Raw genomic sequence first — 27,424 nt, forward strand, 5'->3', positions numbered from 1 at the left:
CACAATTTTAACTAAAATGCAACTTATATCAAATACTCATCGAAAAATTATAAAATATGTAAATTCTATAATCATTAAAGGTGCTTTGTTGTTCTAATTTTCACCGTCTTGAACTTGACATTTCCATTATTCTTGTCCTTTATGAGATGGTGAATATATTAAGTTATGTAAATAATATAGTTACGATTTAAATAAAATTTATATAACTTAATATAGTCTTGATTTTTAAAAAAATCTTCCAAAAAAATGTTGTAACTTCAACCAACTTGAATATTAATAGATTTGAGTTCATTTTTTCAAAAATTTATAAATTTGTTATATCAAATAAAAGATATTAATTTTAATTAGCTTTATTATGATTTAGAATTTAATTAAATTCAAATATTTTTTGTAAAATTTTACTAAAATATTTGTTCTAAAAAATAAAGCACTACAAATTTAGAAAATGAAAAAAAAAAATTATATTTTACTGTAATTGAAAAATGATTAGATAAATTTTTCTAGTATTAAGAAATCATTTTTAATACTTTATTATAAATTTTTCTCGTATTAAACAAAATTATTTATTTATTTAGCTAGCAAAATTTATAATAAAGTATAACAAACAATTTCTTTTTAATAAGATAAAAATTAAATTAAATTTGAATGTAATGTTTTATTAAATGATATTAAAGATAAAAAGTAATAAGTTGTTGACAATTCATTTTAATCAAAAAATAATAATCTTTATTTTTATTAAATATTTGTAAAATTATACAATAAATTTATTATTGCAATGAATACAAATGTTATTTCAATAAATACAAACGTTATTTATATATTGTTATTTTGAAACTATTTACACGATTAATACAAATATTTTAATAAATACAAAATAAATTAAGTTATAAAATAAAATGAATATACCTTATAATTTAAAAAAGTAATAAAACATAAAATTATGTCTATAGAAATTAATTTAATTATAAAAATATTTTATAAACAATTATAAAAACTTAATTTTATATTAACAATCATAAAACTATTGCAATGTGAAGTATGTTAATACTTTATTAAAAAAAAAAATCATCTCCATAGAATGGGTGCACAATTGACTCTCTGACACTGTCAGTGGAAGGGACAGTCGTGGTAGACTGTGGCAGGGCGTGGCACAGCATTTGAAAATCTTGGTGATCCAGGCAGTCGATCCTCCTGCCTGGGTAGCCAGTGTCGAATATTGGTGGGTCAATCTATTGTATAAATATGCATCTATTATTGAGAGTAACAAATTAATAGTCTTTTCTTTCTCTATTTTATTTCTGTTGTTCTATTTTTTTAATAATGTTATTTTTCTCATAATGTTATGCTACATGTGTAGAAGGAAAATTTAAAAAATCTATTGATAGGATGAACGCATTTTTTTTTTTTTATTGAAATAATGCAAATTACAAAGTTAAGAAAAGCAGATCACGATGAACACATTTTCACAAAACAAAACAAAACAGAAAAAACAAAAAACTTTGCTTTCACATCCCGACATTGAAGACAACCCAGTTCTGTAAATGACATCGACCAGCTCACTTTTGTACCATGTCATGTTATAATATATGAAATATGTGGAAGAAAAATAAGCAACTGTAAATGAAAATCAATCAAGTGCAGTACCCATTATCACGCGGATCGGTACATGTGCAGAAATCAAAACAAAACAGAGACTTTGCTTTCACTTCCAGGATGATTCAAGTTGTACATAAGATCATGCAATTTTTGTGCTAGAAATTATCCCATTGAATACAACAAATTATCATGGTAACATTAAATGTAATCAACGATGGTGTCATGCTGAAGTTGGAATTCATCGTCTAAAATGGACGTTAAAATGGGAGCATCCAAATCAATTGTGTCATTCGCCTCCAAATATTGGGTCCATGCCAAGTGAGTATCATTCATCAGCTCCATACCCATGATTTTATCAGCGATGTTCTTGCAATCATAGTCAAAGTTGTTGTAAGGTTGCAGCTCCAATTTATTAGATTCAAAAGAAATTGGTATTGCCATGTTATTACTATTGGGTGGAGCATCAAAAAGCTCTACATGGTCATTTTTCTGAATATGTGGTTGAAGCATATCTTCGGCACTGAACTCAAATTTTTCATTAGGGTTTTGGGTTTGAAGATCCATGCCTTTTGCTCTAACCTTTCTGCTGAGATAAGTATTCCAGTAATTCTTTATATAATTCTCTGTTCTTCCAGGTAATCTGCCCGCTATCAATGACCACCTGCATAAGTATAATAAAATGCGGTAAATCTATATGCACCATTTCAGTCAAGAATGATTAAGGAGAGATATATTCAAATTTTGTAATCCTATCTATTAAATGTTTATTTAAGACCATTTCAATCAACATGGCGAGAATGTTTGAATAGGGTAGCAATCATATTTTTATGATTCTATATTTATATAAATGTTTTTTTAATGTTGAAGTTAACATTTGATACCGATTTCCCAGAAGGGCGTGCAGACGAATGACTAGATCTTCTTCAGCAGGAGTCATACTTGTTTCTTTTACTTTTACTTTGGGTTTTAAGTAGTTCAGCCAATGCAACCTACTACTCTGTCTACGATCCACCTGGCCTGTATGTACTCCATCATAAACATCACCATATTAGCATAATGTTTAGTAAAATATCTGAAATTTAAAGACATTAAATTTCTACGATTTATAGTTATGGGATTGAGTTTTAATCGTACTTAGTAACTTTTTTTTTTCAACATTTCTTATCATATATTATGCACTAACATTATGCTGAATCATAGATTAAGGTTTGAACCATTGATAAAATTGACGCACTAACATTATGCTGAATCATAGATTAAGATTTGAAACATTGATAAAATTGAACAATTTTGATGATGGATTGTAGGTTTATGATTAAATATATTTGTAAAAGATACTACATCTATCTTAATGATGAATTGTTGAATATGATTCAAAATTTTAGCAGAAATGTTATACACAGTCAAACCCAAAAGCTCCATTCACATAATACATTAAAATCACCACAAGAACTTCTAAACTATATCATATAACTCCTCACACTGTAAACAAACAAACAAACTTGAACTTAGCGGAGTACTAGATCTAATCAAAGAATCTAAACTATATCATATCACTCCTCACACTGTACATGAATTACACACACACACATATACACATATACATATATATTTATATTTATCATATAAATCAACATTTCTTATCATATATTATGAACTACCATTATGGCGCTGACTCATAGATTATGACTTGAAACATTGAAAAAGAGAAAAAAAAACATTGACAAAATTGAACTATTTTGATGGTGGATTGTAGATTTATAATTAGATACATTTGTAGAAAATATTACATGTATCCTAATGATGAATTGTTGAATATGATTCAAAATTTTAGAAAAGAAAAACGTTATATACACTCAAACCTAAAAACCCCAATCACATAATACATCAAAATCACCAGAACAGCTTCTAAACTATAACTCCTCAGACTAAACAAACAACTAGATCTAACGAAAGGATCTCTGAAAAGAAAAAGAAAAGTTTTCATCTATGCTGTAAAAAAAGTATTTACGTCTGAGCCAAACTTAGAAGCTCATAATATATAAAAAAGCACCAGAAAATCTCTCAAACTAAATTATAGGCTCTCGTTACATTTGAACTTAAAACACTAATGGGTATGATGAAAGGATCTGTTAAGGAGAGGAAAAAAACATATCAAGAAGATATTCAAGTCCACAATATGTTTCAAAGAGAAAATCTAAAACGTACCCATTGAATATTGAATTCCCACCTTTTTTCTCTAGCAAATTTTTTAGCGAAATCAGTTCCTCATTCGCAGTTTCAGTCTTGCAGGCAGAGCCTGTAGGTCGAACCATTTTCAGTTGGGCAATTTTATGAGACAAAAAGTTAGCAACATCTCTTCTATTTGTAGATCCAAAAAGGCCTCTCTCTTTTCCTGCACAAGAAAAGGGCAAAGAAGTCACTGTCATGCCATCTATTCTACAACAAGGGCAATGGCAATGACAAAAAGGGAGCTTTCAGTTACTTACCATTCTCTATCTTGTCAACTCTCGTTACTTGTAAGATTGTTTGAACTCCCCAAATGGCAGTATAATTAGAGGTGAATCAGTTCACGGATTATATACACATCCCATAAACGGAAAAACCTGAATGAGTAGTTGGCTATCATAGTCCATCCCTTGCCGACTGCTATACCATTGAGTATTTGGGTTTTTTTGTCCGGTCTTGAAAGTCAAAATAGCAAGTAATCATACACCCCTTTCACCAAACTGGCGTCTAAATTAGCGACAACCTAACATAGAATTGTGGTGGATAGCAATTTATCATATTTAACTAAATAAATCTCTTATAAAGTTATATATAAAAGAAATGAATTCAATAAATTTCTACTATGCTTTCACTTTTTCTTGTTCTATCATTTAGACCTCTATTCTTTTGACCTTTCATACTCTATCCATGCTTCTCATAGTGGTGTTAAGTCTATTTCATTCGATGAGTTCTTATATATAAATTTCTTTGGTTATGATTGATGTAATGTCCAAATTTTTCGTATATTTTGTTAACAAATATTAACATATGATCATATGTGAACATGTTAAATATTGATATGATTAAGATTTAAGATTGTGTAAATTTGATTAAATAACTCATAACTATAATTATTATAAATCAGATAACAATTATTATGTTTTATATTATAATGAAATAATTAGACTGGTGATGGTATAATGTAAGGAAGAAGGTCCACACTAAAATGAAGGAGACAACTAATACCTAATCAAATATCCCATGAAGAAGTTGTAAGAGTAACCTACTTGCTATGAATGGAAATGAAGAAATCATGCTTTGGTCAATTTCATGGATACTTGTGCAAAAATACCTTGGAATTGAGGACCTTTACAACATGTAGCATTTTCCTTATGACTTGATATGATTCTTTTAAAACATCACTTTTTTTGAAGGTGGTGAGATAGGCCTTGGGGAAAGTGTTTAGAGAAAAAGATTACTATATAGTTAAGGAGGATAGAAGATAAGGGATGACACACTTGTACTTTTGGGGAATGGATGGTGTGTGCACAAAGGGTGAAATATAAAAGGAGAAGCATGGCGGATCTTGTATACATATGTGGAAGTCAACATTATTCTCAAAGAGAGATATGTCATTTATCCCTTCATATGTTTGGTTTTTGTGTAGATTTGAAGCTCCTGTATTATCCCTCAAGGTAGTTTGTTAGAGACAATGCTTGAAATATTAATTTTCACTTGAGTAAATGGTATATGTAAAAAACTTAAGCTCTAATTATGAATCATAATGGCTCATCATATCCTTACGTCGGGTTGGCTAGGACCCTTGAGGTCTCATGATACCATTTGGATCAAAGGAGAACAACATTTTGCTGATATTTTTTCATTAGTAATATTTCATGAAATTTATATGCTAGTGTGATTGTTTTTTTATGATATAGCTCACCAAGTTTTTTGTTAAAAGATCATTGCATAATGTTAGATGATGTCTCCATTTGTATTTTCTGTTATCATTGACAAACTTCTTTTATGATCATATGGTTGTTGAGTGATAGAGTTTGAAATATTCATTGCTGATGAAAATAAATCTAAATTGTACGAGTCTATAATGATACTGAGAAAAGTGTTCCTTTCATCAATTCTTGATTATTTTGTTTGAAAGAATGCATAGATCATTGAATAAACTAACTCAAGAGAAATACTATATATTTTTCTTCTTTTGATTGTATGGGAAAGTGATTTTGTGATTTATTTCTATTTCTATTCACTCAACTAATGATGGCATCCTAATGGGTGTAAATTATACATGATACTATAAGAAAAGAATATGCAAGATCACGATGGTTGTCATAGATCTCCAAATGTAAATTATTATGAGGACTCTATGTTACTTTGATCAAGATATATTATAAGTTTCCTTTAGTCCTTGAAAAAAGTTTTTATTCTAATGCTAGAACAAGTCTTTGCTTTCTTTAGTATTTTCTTGTTTGGTTATTTATAATGCTAACATAAGGGTTGCATATGTGATGAACGATTAGAGAAAATTGTTTTCTATTTTATTCTATTTGACATTTACTAACTTTTGTAAGGCCAGTTGCAATACATGTATAGGTTTCTATTTCATATGTTTAGAGATGTATTTTCATTATTTATAAGAGTAAAAATAGAGTAGGTGAAAAGTTTGTACTAAAGAATGTCCTCTATGACATGAACTATTTTATAGAATATCTGTCAATAGGATATATGTGGTCTTGGAATATAATGTGAAAATTAACTATTGCAGTCACTAATTATTAATCTCCTATTCTAAATAAATTTTTCACTTAGAAAATATACGATTCAGCCCAATGGAATGTGTGGCAAATCAATTTGTCCAACAGTTGGATAGGCCCTTGGTATCTAGCCTTCATTTGTGTTTAGAGGGGCAGCTCCCTCCTAAGATTAAAACTTTTGATTTTTCAATAAAGGTGATTATAATTTAGAAAATAAAAAGGAAACCATTGATAGCGAATGCACCACACCACTTCAATGTTTTCATAAAATTAATGTAAATTATTAATGAAAACAATCAAGAACTATGCTTGAGAGCTATCACTAACACAATGCTGATTCGATAATTCATGAAAACACCTATTACAAAGAAAGAATCAATATTTCAACATTTTAGATATGTGGAAAGAGAGAACACAAAATGTAATTTCTTTATTTCTTAGCACCAAGAACATAAGAAATGATTGATCACAAGAACAACAATTGTATGTACTTTCCAAAAATTGCCTTGTTATTAAAACATAAGTGTTCCCTATCTCCAAGTCCCAAAAAGTCCCTTATTACATTGAGATTTCAAAGTTTATAGCCATTCTAGAATAACTAACCTTTCAAGTTCGTAACTACTCAAAATGTTATAGTTTGGGCTATGGGGATGCAATTCACAACCAATTCCAACCTTTTACAAGGTTGAAACACAACATCCTAACTTTGGTTACAATAAGTGACACATGTCACTTTTCGCCATAGCACACACATTCTTAAACAATTTTGGATTCTTTTGACAATTTGCAATCTTATCAATTCCACTGAGTCTATTCCTTATCATTGGTCTTGCATCCTTGTCATCAATGATTTGATCTACAAGGTGATGTCTCTTTACATATTTGGCTAATCTTGGTTTTTTCCTTCTTTCCATGTTTGATCCTTCATCTTTAGAGTCATTTTTCTCTTCTCCATCTGATACTTCATCATCTCTTTCATGTATACTATTTTCAGAATCAGAACGTGCACTTCCCTCATTTTGCAACTCAACTTCTGAATGCAGCTCAACATTCACTGGGTGTGACTCGACTGATACTGAAATTTGTTGCGGATTCCCAACTTTATTTGCAGCATTGTCTTCAACATTCATTCCTTCATAAAAGTATACAAAGGATATATAATCCTCTGATTGCTTAGTTCCATCAACTTGAACTTTTGTATGCTCATCAAAATTTACATTTTCACTTTCCACAATCTTGTTAGTGTTAGCATTCAAACACTTGTATGCTTTTCTTCTAGTGGAATATCCAAGGAATATGTCTTTATCACTCTTTGCGTCAAACTTGTCATTTCTAGTATCTTTAAGAATATGGCATTTACAACCAAATACTTTCAAATGTTTTACATTTGGTGAGTGACCATACCATAGTTCAAAAGGTGTTGCATTTGTACCTTTCTTGACTTGGACTCTGTTCAGGGTGTAAATAGTAGTGCTTACAACTTCTCTCCAATATTTTAGAGCAACATTTTTTACCATCATCAAGGTTCTTGCATAGTCTATCACTAACCTATTCATTCTTTTAGTAATGCCATTCAGAGGTAGAGTTCTTGGTGCTGAAGTTTGTCTTTTGATACCTTTATCATTGTAGAATATTTCAAATTCTTTTGATGTAAACTCACTGCCTCTGTTTGACCTTAGACATTTCAGACTCTTCCTTGTTTCCTTCTCAACTCTAGCCAAATACCACTTGAACATTTGAAATGCATTAGAGTTTTTCTTTAAAAACATAGCAGTCATCATCCTTGAATAATCATCCACAAATAGCATTATGTATTTGTCTTCTAGGTAGCTTTGTACTTCTATTGGACCACATAAGTTTGTATGAACTAGCTCTAGTACTTCCTTGGAAGTGTATATTTTTCTTTTGAAACTAGACCTAGTCATCTTCCCTAGTTGACATTGTTTGCACATTGTGTTTTCAGGCTTCTTCAATTTAGGCAACCCTCTTACTTTTTTATTTTTGCTTATGCTAATCAGATTGGCAAAGTTGACATGACACAATCTTCTATGCCATAACCACACATCATCAAGTCTAACAACAAGACAAGTTGCATCTTTCACATCTAGGTAAAATAGATTACTTCTAGATTGTTCACCTTTTCATATCAGATTTCCATCAATGTCATACATCTTGGTAGATTTGTTTCCAAATTCTACTTTGCAACCTACATTGCCTAACAGTGATACACTCAACAAGTTGTAGTTTAGTCCTTCAACATAGTATGCATTATCACATGAAATCTTCTCAATAAGTTTAATGGAACCTTTTCCTTTGATTTGACATGGAGCATCATTTTCAAATCTAACACTATTTCCATCATATTGAGTAAAAGTAATAAATTTACTTTTATCTCGTGTCATGTGATGTGAGCATCCACTATCTATGATCCACTTGTCATTCTTGTTCACACAAGTTACCAATGTTGTTGCTTCATCTTCATCTTTATCTAATTCATCCTTCATGGCCACATAGACTATTTCATCATCATTCTCATCAGAATCTTCTTCAACAATGTAGCATCTTTTGTGTTTGTTCTTATAGTCTCTACTATCATCTTCTCTTTTGTTCTTGTACTTGTTTCCTTCTTTGTAGTTCTTCTTCAGTGTACATCTTGCAACAATATGACCTACTTCATTGCAATTGAAACAAATGATAGGGAGTTTACCTTTGAATTTACCTTTTACTCTGTGAAACCTCCTAGCCAGTAATGCCTCCAACTATTCCACATCTTCCTCATTTGTGCTTCTATCATTGGATGCATGCTTTCCTTTTCTACTCTTCTTCTTTGATGTCACCTCCTCAGTGTCTTTCTTTGTCAACTTAGCCTTGAAAGTAGATTCAAGGTTCTCAGGTCTGCAATTGTCAAAATTGGACACCTCAAATGTAGTAAGTCTTCCCACTATTCCTTCAAAGGTCAATACATTTCCTAGTATACACCTTAACTCTTGGATGGCTAAAACTCTAATAGCATAAATAGGGAGTAGGGTTCTCAAGTATTTACTATTGACAGTCTCTTCTTCTAATTGAAAACCTAGAATTCATATTGTACTTACCACTTCTTTCATTCTAGATACATATTGAGTAGCATTCTCTCCTTCCTCCATTTTCATGTCATCAGACTTTCCTTTGAAGCTTTCTCTCTTTGCTCTCTGAACATTATGATCTCCTCCATAGATTTCTAACAGGGCTTTCCACATCTTGAATGCAGTATCACATCCTTTGATGTCATCATATTTAACATAACTAGGTGTAGAGGCAATTTCTAGCATTTCTTGATTGTGCTCCTTCCTTTTGTTCAAATCATCTACCATAAGAGGTCCAGCTGGTTCTACATGTTTTGTTCCAATCGAAGTTTCTGCATAATCACCTATTGATCCAAGGTGCAATTTCATCAGACTCTGCCATGCAACAAAGTTGTCTTTGTTGAGCTTGGGAACTTCTCTCTTGGACATCTTGATCTTCCCGCTTCTAGTACCTTGAAACTAAATCAGTAGATGGCTCTGATACCAATTGTTAGAAATTCTTTAGAATAACTAAGAGGGGGTGTGGGGTGAATCGGTTATTTAAGGTCCTAATGCCCAATTCAAACTATTCAATCATCCAAGCTTTAACTTTCCTATTCAGCAAGTTACTATAAATTAACATGCAAGCATAACACATAAAAGGATCAACACATAACATAGTGATTTACATGGAAATCCAATTTGGGAAAAACCACCAGTAACATGCTTCTCAATTCTCACTCTTCTGAAGTGATGCCCTGTGAAAGGCCTACCTTGTTAAAACCTTACAACACACCGTTAAATGTGACCTTGTTAGAAGATTTATCCACCCTATTAGAAGTGGACCTAGTTAGAAGACTTTAGAACATTCACTTGGAATGCCGCCCTGTTAAAGGATTTACAAATGGCTATTAAACCAACCTAAGTCCATAGGATTTTCATATCTAATACAATTGCTAGAGAGTAATAGAAAATCTTTGGCCTGATTACAATATACAACTTAACTTGCTAATCTCAGATCACTCTTCAACTCTTCACATTACCTAGCCTTCAATCTCTACAACTCTATCAGCTTGCCCTCCTTTCAAGCTTTATCTCCTTGAGTCTCCATGCTCAATGTACCAGTGCAATCATCTATCTCTAACTACTTGTTAAATAAGACCCTCTCTACTCTTTCTTCTCCTAGATGCCTTCTCCTTGACACCCTTCTAATCACTTCGCAATTTGGCACTTTAGCAACAACACTTGCTTCTTGGTCTGTGACTCCTTAAATAGAAGTCTTCGAGTTCCTTTCCTGCTCGATTCTTCCATCTTTTAATTTCAATTCGTATGGATTAGGTAGGATTTATTGTATCTAACCCATATTATATTTCCTCTAGAAACTTCTTGAATAATCCTTTTGAATTCACCCAAAAATGGTTTACATAGAATTTTGTGCCACCAGCTCATCATCCTTATCCTCCAACTAGTTCAAAAAAATTAAGGTAACAACTATGTCAGTTCAGATTTAGCGAATCTTTGATATTTCCAATAATGCAACAACTTAGCACTATTGAAATTTTGGTACTCAACACATATTGTGTTATTCGGCACCTACTAAGTTTTTTTGATGCTCGACACCTGAAGTTCACTTGACACCTACTAAGATTTTCTAATGCTCGACACCTGTTACTTTGCTTGGCACTTGAACTTCACTCAAAACCTGAAGTTTACTTGGCACACACTAGATTTTCCTTTTGCATGGCTCTAATTGAGAATTTGCTCAGCTTCAACTAGCTTGCTTGGAACCCATTGATGAACTTAGTTTAAGCTTTGCAGTTGACCTTATTACAACTCATTCCTCCAATGTTTCTAAGTGTGACCAACCCCTGTATCTTCAAGTATGTTATGAATACATCACTTAACCATTGGCTTAATTGATCCTTGCACTTCATTATAATATCATAACTCAACCTTTCCCCTTAGGTACTCTTGTTACATCTTGTTGATCAAATCCTCAACATTTCCCTTAGGTACTCTTGTTACATCTTGTTGATCAAATTAACTAAGTGACAGTACGTGGATATTATAAGCAATTGTTATTCCTACACATAGTAGGTTTGACATCAATGACAAAACAATTATTGAAAACATTCTTTTAACATAAATCTCCCTCTTTGAATCAATCTTCTTCATCAATGATCTTTTCAATCAAATTTCTAACAATCTCCCTTTTTGGCATTGATGGCAAACCAAATTGATCAACCATCAGACTAAACTATTTAACCATGTTAACTCTATTAGAACAGTAAGTCAAATGCCAAAAAGTAATCATGATTGCTTTCCTTTTATTTCTCCCTCTTAGCCACTATATCATTTCTCTTTCCTTTCTTCCTTTTTACAGTTTCTCCCTTTGTATGCATTACTCATCTTCTGCTATTCTCTATTCTGATAATATTCTTCATCTTCTCCCTCAATCTGTTGATCAACACTTTTATCCATTAAATGTTGTTAATCAGTTTCTTCTTTTTCTCCTACGGTTGATCAGTTTCTCACGACTTCTCCCTCTTTGACAACAATGCCAAAGACATACTGTTTCAGCATCTGAATATGCAAGTGTAGCTTTTGTAGGTTCTTTCATTTTCTCCATCTATCACCTTGCTTGTGACTAATTTGGAACTTCATTACTTCAATTACTTTAGGCATGAATCTTAAAGTAAGTATCCTCTACATTAGTGTGTAATATTTCAACAATCAATTCATTTGATGTAGGAGAGTCTTGCATTTTCTTAAGTAGCCTTGGCTAGGGGTATCAGCCCTAACTTACCTCTAAGATACTCAAAAGAATCTTTAGGTAGTGCTTTTGTGAAGATGTCATCAATCTATTCCTTTGAGCTAACATATTCTATCTTCACTTGTTTGTCTTCCACCAATTCTCTTATATAGCGATACTTAATTGCAATGTGTTTGGTTTTGGCATGCATTACAAGGTTCTTTGATATGTTGATAGCACTTGTATTATCACAATAAAGTATCATAGACTCATTTACCTCTTCCTTCATTCCTTGCAACAAATGTTTGATCCATACAATATTGGTGCAATTTATAGCAGCTACAACATATTCAGCTTCTGCTATGGACTATGAGGTACAACTTTGCCTTTTACTAGTCCATGTAATCAATCTTTTTCCCAAGAAAAGTGCTCCTCCACTGGTGCTTTTTCTGTCATCCATGTTGCCTTCCCAATCTGCATCAATGTAGGTTTTTAGCTCAAACTTTTCACTTTTCTTGTAATAAAAATCAAAGTCATCAGTTCCTTTTAGGTACCTTAGTATTCTCTTTACTAACATCAGGTGATTTTCTCTTGGATCTATAAAAAATGTTGTCACTATCCCAATAGCTAATGCAATGTCTAGTCTACTATGTACAACATATTGCAACTTTCTAATCATTGATCTATAAATTGTTTGATTCACTTTAGCTGATTCATCATTCTTGGATAGCTTATGTCCTACTGCCATTGGTGTGCTAATTGGTTTTGACTCTTCTAATCCAAATATCCTAAGTATCTCCTTGATGTATTTTGATTGGGTCACAAATATGTCATGCTTCAATTGATGTACTTGCAAACCAACAAAGAACTTCATTTCCTCCAAACATTATATCATCAACAAAGATTTCAGATATCAAAATATCTTTACCTTTTTCAGCCTTGATGTACAAGTTATTGTTGTCATCTGTTCTCTCATATCCTATCTTCACAAGATATTTGTGCAATCTCTCATACCATGTTCTAGGTGCTTGCTTCAGACCATAGAGTGTCTTATGCAGTTTGCAAACCATATCCTTGTTGTTTTCATCAACAAATCTCTCTGGTTATTCTATGTATATTTCCTCTTCTAGTATACCATTTAGAAAAGTAGACTTGACATCCATTTGGTAGACTTTGAAACCTTTGTATGTAGCATATGCAAGTAGTGTTCTTACTAATTCCATTCTTGCAACAGGGGAAAATGTTTCCCCATAATCCAATCCTTTTTCTTGTGCATAGCCTTTGCAAAAAAGTCTGGCTTTTTTTCTTGTTATCTCACCATTCTCTTCAAGTTTGTTCCTAAACACCCATTTGGTACCAATTACATTCTTATCAGCTAGTCAAGGAACTAGGGTCCAGGTTTTGTTCTTCCCAATCTGATCTATCTCCTCTTCCATAGCATTATACCAATCATCATCTTATAGTCCATCTTTTTTTTTTAAGACTCAACCTTGCTCAGTAAGCATGATTCATTCTTGAGTCTATTCCTTGTTATTGTTCGTGCATCCTTGTCACTGATGATTTGATCTATAGGGTGATGTCTCTCTACGTATTTGGCTAATCTTGGTTCTATCCTTCTTTCCATGTTTGACCCTTCAGCTTCAAAGTCATTTTTCTCTTCTCCATTTGGTACTTCATCATCTCTTTCATGTATACTATTTTTAGAATTAGAATCTACACTTCCCCCATTCTATAGCTCAGCTTCTCAATGTAGCTTGACATTCACTAGGTGTGACTCGACTGATACTAAACTTTGTTGCCAATTCTCAACTTTATTTGCAACATTGTCTTCATCAGTCATTCCTTCATAGAAGTATACAAAGGATCTATAATCCTCTAATTGCTTAGTTCCATCAACTTGAACTTCTGCATGCTCATCAAAATTTACATTTGCATGTTTTTCAATCTTGTTAGTGTTAGCATTCTTACATTTATATGCTTTACTTCTAGTGGAATATCCAAGAAATATGCCTTCATCACTCTTTGCATCAAACTTTCCATTTCTAGTATCTTTAAGAATATAGCATTTACAACCAAATACTTTGAAATATTTTACATTTGGTGAGTGACCATACCATAGTTCAAAAGGTGTTGCATTTGTACCTTTCTTGACTTGGACTATGTTCAGGGTGTAAATAGCAGTGCTTACAACTTCTCTCCATTATTTTAGAGCAACATTTTTCTCCATCATCAAGATTCTTGCACAGTCTATCACTAACCTATTTCGTCTTTCAGCAATACCATTCTAGGGTGGAGTTCTTGGTGCTGAAGTTTTTCTTTTGATACCTTTATCATTGCAGAATATCTCAAATTCTTTTGACATAAACTCACTTCCTCTATTTGACCTTAGGCATTTCATACTCTTCCTTGTTTCCTTCTCAACTTTGGCCAAATACCACTTGAACATTTGAAATGCATCAGATTTTTGCTTTAAAAATATAGCAGTCATCATGCTTAAATAATCATCCACAAATAGCATTATGTATTTGTCTCCTAGGTAGCTTTGTACTTCTACTCGACCACATAAGTCTATATGGACTAGCTCTAGTACTTCCTTGGAAGTGTATGTTTTTCTTTTGAAACTAGATTTAGTCATCTTCCCTAGTTGACATTGTTGCACATTGTGTTTTTAGGCTTCTTCAATTTAGGCAACCCTTTAACTTTCTTCCTTTTTCTTATGCTAATCAGATTGTCAAAGTTGACATGACACAATCTTCTATGCCATAACCACACATCATCAAGTCTAACAACAAGACAAGCTACATCTTCGATAACTAGGTAAAATAGATTACTTCTAGATTGTTCACCTTTTCCTATCAGTTTTTCATCAATGTCATAGATCTTGGTAGATTTATTTCCAAATTCTACTTTGTAACCTACATTGCCTAACTGTGATACACTCAACAAGTTGTAGTTCAGTACTTCAACATAGTATGCATTATCATGCACAAAATCTTCTTAGTAAGTCTAATGGAACCTTTCCCTTTGATTTGACATGGAGCATCAATCTAACACTATTTCCATCATATTGAGTAAAGGTAATAAACTTAGTTTTATCTCCTGTCATGTGATGTGAGCATCCATTGTCTATGATCCACTTGTTATCCTTATTCACATAGGTTACCAATGTTGTTGCTTCATCTTCATCTTTATCTGATTTATCCTTCATGGCCACATAGACTACTTCATCATCATTCTCATCAAAATCTTCTTCAACAATTTAGCATCTTTTTCCTTTGTCCTTGTAGTCTCTGCTATCATCTTCTCTTTTATTTTGGTACTTGTTTCCTTCTTTGTAGTTCTTCATCTATGTACATCTTGCAGCAACATGACCTACTTCATTGCAATTGAAACAAATGATAGGGAGTTTACCTTTGAATTCATCATTGCCTCTAGGAAATCTTCTAGCCAGTAGTGCCTCCAACTATTCCACATCTTCCTCATCTATGTTGCTATCACTGGATGTATGCTTTCCTTTTCTACTCTTCTTTAATGTCACCTCCTCAGTGTCTTTCATTGTCAACTTGCCCTTGAAAGCAGATTCAAGGTTCTTAGGTCTATAGTTGTCAAAATTGGACACCTCAAATGCAGTAAGTCTTCCCACTATTCCTTCAAAGGTCAATGCATTTCCTACTATACACCTTAACTCTTGGGTGGATGAAACTATAATAGCATAAATAGGGACCAAGGTTCTCAAGTATTTTCTATTAACAATCTCTTCTTCTAATTGACCACCTAGACTTCTTATTGCACTTACCACTTCTTTCATTCTGGATTCATATTGAGCGACATTCTCTCCTTCCTCCATTTTCATGTTATCAAACTTTCCTTTGAGGCTTTCTCCCTTTGCTCTCTAAACATTTTGATCTCCTCCATAGATATATGACAAGGCTTTCCACATCTTGAATGTAGTATCACATCCTTTGATGTCATCATATTCAGCATAACTGAGTGCAAAGGCAATTTCTAGCATTGCTTGATTGTGTTCATTCCTTTTTTTCAAATCATCTATAGTAAGAAGGTCTAGCTGGTTCTACATGTTCTATTCCAATTGAGGTTTTTTCATAATCACCTATTGATCCAAGGTACAATTTCATCAGACTCTACCATGCAACAAAGTTGTCTTTGTTGAGCTCGGGAACTTCTCTCTTGGACATCTTGATCTTCCTACTTGTAGTACCTTGAAACTAAATCAGTAGATGGCTCTAATACCAATTTTTTAGAAATACTTTAGAATAACTGAGAGAGGGGTGGGGGGTTGGGGTGAATCAGTTATTCAAGGTCCTAATGTCCAATTCAAACTATTGAATCATCCAAGCTTTAACTTTCCTATTCAACAAGTTACTATAAATCAACATGCAAGCATAACACATAAAAGGATCAACACATAACATAGTGATTTACGTGGAAACCCAATTTGAGAAAAACCACCAGTAACATGCTACTCTATTCTCACTCTTTTGAAGTGATGCCCTGTGAAAGGACTACCCTGTTAAAGGCTTACAACACACTGTTAAATGTGACCTTGTTAGAGGATTTATCCACCCTATTAGAAGTGGGCCTAGTTACAAGACTTTAAAGCATTCACTTAGAATGCCACTCTGTTAAATGATTTACAAATGGCTATTAACCAACCTAAGTCCATAGGATTCTCATATCTGATACAATTGCTAAAGAGTATTAGAAAATCTTTGACCTAATTACAACATACAACTTAACTTGCTAATCTCATATCACTCTTCATCTCTTCACATTGCCTAGCCCTCAATCTCTGCAACTCTATCAGCTTGCCCTCCTTTTAAGCATTATCTCCTTCAGTCTCCATGCTTAATGTACCAGTTCAATCATCTTTCTCTGACCACTTTTTGAAGCAAACCCTCTGTACTCTTTCTTCTCCTAGATGGCTTCTCCTTGACACCCTTCTAATCACTTCGCATTTTGGCACTTCAGGAATAGCACTTTCTTCTTAGTCTGTGACTCCTTAAATAGAAGCCTTTGAGTTCCTTTCCCACTCAATTCTTCCATCTTTTAATTTCAATTCGTATGGATTAGGTAGGATTCATTGTATCTAACCCATATTATGTTTCCTCTAGAAACTTCTTGAATAATCCTTTTGAATTCTCCCAAAAATGGTTTTCATAGAATTCTGTGCCACTAGCTCATCCTCCTCCTCCAACTAGTTCACAAAATTTAAGATAAAAACTATGTCAGCTCAGATTTGGCGAATCTTTGACATTTCCAATAATGTAGCAACTCGACACTATTGAAATTTTTGTACTTTGCACATACTGTGTTATTTGGCACCTACTACGTTTAACTAATGCTCAGCACCTAAAGTTCACTTGGCACCTGCTAAGATTTTCTAATGCTCACACCTATTATGTTATAAAGAATATGTAATGTGTCAGTCATACCTATAGTTAGTGCAATATTTTTTCATAGTTTTTAAGTAATATGATATATCACTAAATGTGCTTGATTTATGTAAAATATTATATGAGCCTTTTGCAACCTTGATATTTTATGTGGAGTAGGCTCTAGATTTTTTAATGAAAATATGCAACCAAAATTTTATTTTTTAAAAACTACCAATTTAAAACAAGAGTGGAGATGGGAGAAAAAAATCATCTCCCAAAAAGATAGTGTGGACTAAGCCCCAAGAAAAAATTCATATGGGCTTATGCCTAGAAACAAGACACAATCCGAAAAAAAAAATCCATATGGGCAAAACCCAAAACTGGAACACCCTCAAGTTGCTAGAGAGGTGGTGGAAGGAGGCAAAGGATCTAGCCCATCTTCCTTTCCTCCCCAACTTCTTGAGTATTTTGAATTTTTTTGGAATCCATGTAGAAGTAATGTGTTAAAATAAAGTGGCACTAAGATTAGCAATAGCTATTTTCTAATTCTATAATAAAGATGAAATCTTTCTTATTCCCATACATACGAAAGGATGTAGTTTCCTTTCTCTTGCTTTAATGACAAAGAATTAGTTATATGTTGGTTTTTCTACTTATGAACAATAGGAAGCAATCAAAGTGAATTCACCTATGTTTATATTATATTTTTATTAACTTTGAGTTAGTTTTTTAAATCATCAATAAATTTGGTAAATTATTAAATTCTATCTATATAATGTAACAAAGCCAAATTTATGCGCAAAGTATCCACTTTCTTCTTAATTTGATCAAACCACTTCACTATGTTATTGATTAAAGTTTGTTTTTGTTTTTTTAAATCCATATGAGCATTAGGAGAAAATCAAGACAAACCCATCTATTCCTTGTTGAGTTTTTACCAATGTTGTATTAGTTCTTTGTCATAGATAATTTTTTTATAATTAATAATTTATTTATTTAATGTAATAGAGTTAAATTTACATGCATAGTATCCATTTTTTTCCTAAATTGATTAAACTACTTCAGTATTTTATTGATAGAGAATAAGTTTTATGTTGATCTTTGTGCTTATGTATATCTGAAGACAATCAAGATGACTTCATTGCAATATTTCTCATCTTTTTATTAACTCTATATTAGTTCTATTTATGGTTTTGAAACACATACATTATGTCAAGCACTTGCTTGAAATGGGGCCCCTATTTTCTTCATGTTTAGTTGTCTTTTCTTTCATAATGTGTTAGATTATGTTCACTTACGAGTGTCCCCAATAGTTAGCTATAATATTAAGTGGCCCTATTTGTCTTTTTGGATCTTTCATATTTATAGGGTTTCATGGTTTGTCAAATTTTCCCTTGATTTCTTCTTTTTTCTTTAAGTCCTTTGTCTTTCCATACTTTCTGAGTAACAAGATTTTTGGAGATTGGAGAAGTCCAAAGTTTGTGATTGTTCCCTTTTATTATTTTTTGTTTCGTGGTCTTCAAATATTTTAGAGCTATCAGACTTTTCATAATATAAGAAGATCATAAATATGAATTTAGATCCTAGGTAGTCATTCTTCTCGTGTGAGTTTTGTCTTCAACATTGTCAACTTGTTAGATGATTAAAAGTCTAGCATCATCAAATTAACCTTGCAAAGTGTGATCTTCAGTGGATACTTAGGTGCTTCATAGCTCTAGAGTCTAAAACTTCAAAACTAGGGTTTGGATTTGAGATGAAATCATTCTATTCCTAGCCTATTTAAGGGCTTTTTGGTCATTTTGTGCTCACTGAACACATTTTCGATGTACGAGTGTTTCCTATCTTTGTTTTCTTCAAGACCCTTTTTCTTTTGAGGTTTTCTTTTTCTATAGCACAATGCAAAAAAATTGAAATCTTTTTGCATTGGGTTTCAATATCATTTTGAGTTAGCTTCCCCCTGTTCAAAGGGATCTCCATTTTTTTCAAGCCCTCATTCATCCAACATGCCCTATTTTGGTTTGTCTCAACTTAGTCATTTCGTCTTCTAGAGTATTCCTTGTTTGCGTATGGATTTCATTTTTGGCATCTCTTGAAGTCTTTAGGTGACTTTTAGAATATATATTAAAGAGACTAAGAATATTCCTAAATTGTGTTCTTAATCTCTTTAATGTATATATGTATGTGTGTATATATGTGTGTATATATATGTGTATATATATAGATATATAGATGTATATGTATTTATATATAAATATAGATTTATGTATATATATATAGATATATAGATGTATATGTATTTATATATAAATATAGATTTATGTATATATATATATATATATATATGTATATGTATATGTATGTATGTATATATGCACATATAAATATATATAAATGTATATATATACATATACAAATATATTTACATATACATACATACATACATACATACGTACATACATATATACATATACATATACATATACATATACATATACATATACATATACATATACATATACATATACATATACATATACATATACATATACATATACATATACATATATATATATATATATATATATATATATATATATATATATATATATATATATATATATATATATATATATATATATATATATACCCTCTCTCCCTCTTCTCATCCTGAGAAGAGACTCTACACTTGTTGGAGTCCAACTAAAAAAAGACCTTTCCCAAAATTGGTCACTTCTGCCTTATCCAAGGGTGAGTAATACCAAAACACCCTTACAAGAAAACTTCAAAATTCAAACATAAACATGAAAGAAAAGCATTCAAGAACATGGTTTTCAATCCTTCCCAATGTACCCAACATACATACAAGCATCCAAACAACAACAAAGTAGCACAAGCATGAAAATATGAATAAGAGAGATGAAGAACTCCTACCTTCACAAAGAGGTAATGGTAAATGAACAATTTGAGTAGAGCTTTTCCCTTCCTTGCTTTCAATCTTCCAAGACTCCTCTCTAAAAGTAGAGATTGGGTAACAACCAAAACTACTCCAAGAAGGGCCTCTAAAAAAGACTCAAACTCAACCACCAAAAAGGCAATAACTTCTCCCACCCACCTACAAATCTAGAAGTTTCTAACTCAACCCATACTAAGGTGAACCACTAAGTGGAGTTGACGTGATGCAACTCATGGTAACCAAATTCAATTTTCGCACAAAGGCAAAAGTAGACTTTTTGAGTGACCTCAAAAGTCAATAAAAGGGGCTTAGGGGTTGGAAAATGCCCCTAACCCATACCCATACTCTTTGGGTATAAATATTTCATGTTTTAAAGCCTTAGGAATTGATTTGGAACCAAACAAAAGCTAGGAAATAATTAGGACCATCTAACAACTCTAAAAATGTAGATTAAGCACTAATCTGCATTAGGGGTGACTAAACTTGATTAGAAAAAAAATTAGCAAAAAGACACTAACTTAATTCGACTTAGGTCCAAAGGTTATACGCCTAACCCTAACTAGCATGCTGAAGAGCATAAACAATTCACGAGTGTCAAGTGACACTATAAGAACATAGTTACAAACATTAACATTTACTAATCACAAAAAGATACATACATATATCTCTCAATTAATTTAGTTACGAACAACAAGGTTTCCACAATTAGCACATAGGGATCAGTTCTGTTCCTCCATCAGGTTTCTTAGCTAAAATATCCTGCACACTCATTGCACACATTAGTAGTCCCATAAAATCACATGCACATTTGTATATACATATCAGGAAATCACATAAATCAAAATATACATTTATAAATCAGTCAAGGTTTCTCTCATCCTATTCAATTCTTAACCATTAAAATCTCTTAAATCAAAGTATTAATCCTACATTTACTTATTTCATCAACATGCATAAACATATGACATTAAATGACGAACATCAAATATCTGAAAATAACATCACACAACATGAAATAATATAATATGTTCAAAGCATCAGATAATGTCTCGACATCTCAAGTCGTGAGTATCAAATAATAGTAATGCATCACTATGCTATGATGGGTTGGGGCGAGGCCTCACAATTCTAGTATAGTGTTGTAAGAGATCAATGCAATACCATTAATCAAAGCAAATCATGCCAATTAAATGAACAACTAAACTATGGATATATCAAAGTATGTATAGATCCATGCAAAACCATTCAACATAGGAAACTCATAAATTGGAATTACTTCAAATGCCAACCATACCAATGCCAATGAAATGAACAACTAAACTATGTATTCATCAATTCCAATCATGCCATGCCAATGAAATGAACAACAAAACTACATATTGATCAATGCAAATAATGCCAATGAAATGAACAACTAAACTATGGATATATCAAGTATGTATAGATCCATGCAAAACCATTAAAAATAGGAAAATCATTAACTAGAATTACTTCATATGCCAATCATGCTAATGCCAATGCCATGAACAACTAAACTATGTAAAAATTTCATGCTAGTTATTAGTTCCATTTTATTGGTGTGAGAGATCAATGCAATACCATTAAATAAAGCCAAGTGGTAAACTATGTTTGGATCAAATATGTATAGATCAATGGAAATCATAGCTTTTATCTATACATAGTTGACCTATACATAGTTTATCATGGTTATATTTCTATCTACTATCTACTTAGCAAAAATGTCAATAAATGATGTAATAGTTTGAACAACTAAACTATGGATATATCAAGTATGTATAGATCTATGCAAAACCATTCAACATAAGAAACTCATAAACTGGAATTACTTCAGATGTCAATCATACCAATGCCAATGAAATGAACAACTAAACTATGTAACAGTTTCTTTCTAGTCCACTTAGAAAAATAGTCAATGTGCTTAGCAATGAGTTCTAGTATAGTGCTATGAGAGATCCAATGGCAATAAAATGAACAACTAAACTATGTATTGATCATTTCCAATCATGCCAATGAAATGAACAACAAAACTATGTAGTGATCAATGTCAATCATGCCAATGAAATGAACATCTAAATTATGTATTGATCAATGCCAAACATTAAATAGAGGCAACTCATAAACGAGAATTACTTCAGATGCCAATCATACCAATACCAATTAAATAGTCAAAATGTGCTTAGTAATGAGTTCCAATATAGTGTCGTGAGATCAATATAGTTCTAGTTTAGTGCTATTAGAGATCAATACAAAACCATTGAACAAAGAAATCATGCTACATGTCATTACAACCCAGTCAGTAGTTAAAATAGCTAAATCATACCAAATGTCATTGCAATCTAGTCCACTCAATCTGCCTCATCCATCATCAAGAACCCTTTGGCTCTTTCACATTTAAGCATGAAGGTATCATGTGCTTTCACAAAAACTACTCGACTCAATTCAAGGATAGCTTTGAGAGCAGTATATGTGGCACTCAAAACATTATCCTCTTTAGATTTATCCACTTTTACAATCTGAGGCTTACCAAGGCCATCTTAGTTCCTTCATAGTTTTGCATATCACATCAAATGATGTAGGTAGAGATGCCTTCTTCCTCTTTCCCCTCCTTGATGATGATGGTGGAGGAGTCCCTCTACCACTTCCACTCAACTGATTGGAATGATATAACTCTTCATCAAAATCTGGTTGGCTATCAAGAGGTATACCACAATTGGTATCATCCTCATCAAGCACATGGAATGCATCATTCACAAGGTGGCCCTTCTTTAGCATCAAGGGGCATTGTAGCTATGAACCCTTCAGCAATGTCATTGCTAACAATTACAACCAACTTATTGAAATATTGGAAAGTTGACCTCTTATACATTTTTTCATTTTTGAATTCTCTCCTCTACATGTAAACATTAATAGATGGATTGGGTTGTGAGTTTTTCATTACTAAAATAAGAAGGGAAATTTTCTTCAATGAAAAGAGTACAAAGATCATCCTACCTTCAAAATCTCATTCGACACAGAATCCTCAACATCCATAGTTTGAGTTTCTTCATTCCAAGCTAACCCACTTGTATTTTTCAAGTCCTTCATTACTCTATATCCTACTTTCCATGTTTTTAGCTTATTCTTAAAATGGTCTCGTGATAGATTCAAGTTCATCCCTACATTGAATATCCTCTCTATCACAGTCTAGGATTCTTTTTTAAAACCACCTTCACCTTTTTGTCCAAGATGAACTTGTTTGAGGAGCAAGTCTAGAAACTTGCGTTCCATTAGTTTTGTCCACATTTTCTTCTTTGTAGAAGAAGATTTGTTTCTCATAGTGAGGGATCCATCTATATCACTCAAAGTAATGGGAGAACATTTGGCTCACATGATCAGATTTGTCCCTTCTCATCATGAGCTCAGCATATGCCATTGTCTACTCCTTCATGTATTTCATTTAAATTTGAAGGTGATAAACTTTAAATATCAATTTGTAATACATCATAACAGAACGAGGCTAACATATTGAATAGGTAAACACATTACAATTTAAAGTAATCATATGATTGAAATTGAAAGTTATTGCTCTTTAAATATAAATTGAATACAATAAGGAGTAACATCAAAAAAATAGGATTTTCAGCGAATTCATTGTTCTCGTGTTACTAGTGGGCTTATGATCTTCATCATTTGGTACTCCTTGTTGTATTTCATTTAAAATTGAAGACAATAAACTTTAAATATTAGTTTTAAATACACCCTAATGCAATGAGGCTAACATTTAATAAACTTAAAAACATTTAACTAAAGATGATAAACATTATTCAACTACAGCATGTGATAGTTTGAGTGGTTTTGAGACAACGGATAGGAGGAATAGTTGGCAGACATTTAAGCTACTCCTATCAGATGATACACATCATCATCCTGTCATACTAGTCAATTCAAACTTTTCCAAATCATCAAATACTATAAATTTAATTGTAACTATGGTGGTAGATGGAAGATTTGTACACAAAATATCATTTATAGAGGCTTGGGGTGCAAGTTGTAATAATTGATGATAATAGATCAGCATCAACAAAACTACTAGCAAGACAAAATGGTGATATCACTAGCAAGTAAATAGTCATGAACCCCATTATGAAGCATGTTATTGTACTTTCTCAATGCAAATATGTATAACAATTGTGCTTTCTTACATTTAAAACAATGCAATCTACATTTCAAGTTTGATTGTGTATAGCAGATATGATCAAGAGTTTTTGTACATAAAATAGGTGTGAAATTGAAAGTTAATGCTCTTTTTATTTTATTGGAATGTAACAAGGACTGATATTAGAATTAAAAAATCACACACCATCATTGTATATGCATACATCAATTCAATCATATAAAGCATATTGCCTTTTAATAAATCAATTATTCTCAGGATCTATAATCTTCCCACATCCCACTTGCTATTTCTTCTAAAAATTGGGCCCACTCATTTATATCCTTCTGAGAAAACCCATATGTCTCAAGCAGTGGTACCTCTATCCCATCACGATCATCTTCCTCTTACATAGCTACTTCCAATGGAAGACCATCCTCTATTGTAATGAAATTGTGAAGTATGCAACATGCTAAAACAATATAGGATTGTGTCATGATGTCATAAGACATTGCATATCTTAAGATTGGAAAAAAATGCTTCATAATACCAAACATGCATTCTACTACATTTCTAAGAGAGGAGTGTTGATGGTTGAACATCTCATGTGCAGAGTTTATTGGGTTATCTCTTGACCACTCTTTCAAGTGGTAGCATGTACACTAATAAGGAGCAAGAAATCCAAGTGCATTTGGATATCCAACATCCACTAGATAATATTTTCCTACATAAAGAAAGTATATTGTCAATACTTGAAACATTTAGCACACTATTAAGTATATTAAAATGTGATTTGGCTTACCAAGGAGAACTACAAGTGGATTTGATCTGGATAGAGTTGAGGCTAGAACACAACTATCTATAGTAGAGCCTTCCCAACTAGTAAGGCAGTACTAAAACATACAATCAAAGGAGAAGACACCCATAACATTTTGCGACAGGTTCCCTTTTCTATCATGATATTTACCCTGTATGTCAACATTGACTCGCACTGGAATATGGGTTCCGTTGATAACTCCAATGCAATCCTATGGGATATGATACACTCATCAAATGTATGCTCAAGTAATAATAAGATAAGGACAACAAAACATACAATAGACTTGTAAAAATGTGTGATTTACCTTGAACAAGGGTTCAAAATGATCATTCCCACTAATTTTGGGAGGAGTGCCTAGACTAGGTGGTATGAAGTAATCCTTGTTAAGGGCTAAGATAGCTATCAACACCTTGTGGAAGTACCAGCTTACTATCTCTCCTAAGTACCCAAAGTTATGGGCAATCTTATGGTTCCTTAGATTGTGCCCAAGGGTGTGGAGAAACATCACTAGTTGTTCCTCTAACTTCAAGTGGATTGTGTCTCTCAAGCTTCCTTTAAGCCTAAAAATACAAGCTAGAGAAAAGAAGGCTGCCCTACTCATTTGAATCTGATCATGACAATCCACTTCATTGGAATGAATAATGTCTCTACAAAAGGAATTTCCTTTTCTTATTAATTTACCCATTTGACTGCCTTCTCAGGCTACCAGTACTTTGGCTATTCCAACAAAAGAAAAAAGAATTATGAGAATGTAGGTGTATGTGTTCTTCCTAACTATGCATCTTTGAACCTCTATACTATCCATAGGATCTATCAGTGGCCTGAAATAGGGACAATTTAAACACTATCAACTATCACCTATCGAGATACAACATGATTATTTGCTAGCCTCATTGCATTAAGAAGCCAGTTATTTATTAAAATACAACAAGGAGTACCAAATACTAAGGATCATAAGCCCATAATGAAAAAATTACAATAATGTGTCATTCTACTACATGTAATCTATTTGTACCAATGAAAGCATAATATTGATTCCATTTGTCTATATGTATACACACATGTATGTGTGTACGTATGTATGTATGTGCACACACATGTATGTATGCATGTACATACACACACATGTATGCATCCATGTATGTATGTATGTATGTATGTATGTACACACACATGTATTTATGTATGTATGTACATACACACATGTATAAATGTATAGACACATATTTATGTATGCATGTACACACACACATGTATAAATGTATAGACACATATGTATGTATGTACACATACACATGTAAAAATTATAACCTGTTGTTGGGATTTTATGAATGTGTTTTAATAGACCATCAGGTCTACCAAAATTGAGGCTTGTCTTTTAGAAGATGAAAAGGAGCATTGTTGACATGTGGGAATAGGGTTTCTTTCTACATTTATCTATACATAGTTTATGACCTCATAAACTATGTATAGTTGATGTATACATAGTTTAGTTTCTCATTTCATTAGCATGATTTGCATTGATCTTATTACTGAGCACATGTTTACTATTTTCCTAAGCAGATTTGAAACAAATTGTTACAACATATATTGATTGTTTTGCTAAGTAGATAGTAGATAGAAATATAACCATTATAAACTATGTATAGGTCAACTATGTATAGATAAAAGCTATGATTTTCATTGATCTACCATGTGTACTACATAAATATAGGCCAGATTTAGTATCTACCCTTTAACAATGCAAAACCAAAACCTGTGAATAGAGTCATGGGCATAAACGCTTTAGTTAGGTACATCCATACATAGTTTATGACTTGGCTATGTTTATTGCAATGATCTATACATAGTTTATGACTTGGCTATGTTTAATGGAATTGCAATGATCTATACATAGTTTATGACCTCATAAATTGTGTGCATGAACTATCTATAGATCAAAACCAAGATTGG

At 32.4% G+C, this 27,424-nt stretch overlaps 1 protein-coding gene across 2 annotated transcripts; it reads right to left on the reverse strand.

Annotated features, from left to right (window-relative positions):
• Positions 1 to 1,617: 1,617 nt before the first annotated feature.
• On the reverse strand, positions 1,618 to 3,927 carry LOC149556097 (transcription factor MYB3-like). Of its 2 annotated transcripts, none has more exons than XM_089833739.1 (3): positions 3,805 to 3,927; positions 2,478 to 2,613; positions 1,618 to 2,257 (listed from the first exon to the last, which is right to left on the reverse strand). In XM_089833739.1, the coding sequence occupies exons 1-3, from the start codon at positions 3,806 to 3,808 to the stop codon at positions 1,795 to 1,797; spliced, it is 603 nt and encodes a 200-aa protein (XP_089689865.1). In that variant the 5' UTR covers positions 3,809 to 3,927; the 3' UTR covers positions 1,618 to 1,794. The 2 variants fall into 2 exon arrangements, with proteins under 2 accessions (XP_089689865.1, XP_089689864.1); XM_089833738.1 differs by having other exon boundaries at positions 3,827 to 3,914.
• Positions 3,928 to 27,424: the final 23,497 nt, after the last annotated feature.

This window comes from Cupressus sempervirens, chromosome 5 (genome assembly GCF_028749045.1).
Source record: "Cupressus sempervirens isolate cs-2001-9-10 chromosome 5, ASM2874904v1, whole genome shotgun sequence".
In the NCBI taxonomy this organism is placed as follows: Eukaryota; Viridiplantae; Streptophyta; class Pinopsida; order Cupressales; family Cupressaceae; genus Cupressus; species Cupressus sempervirens.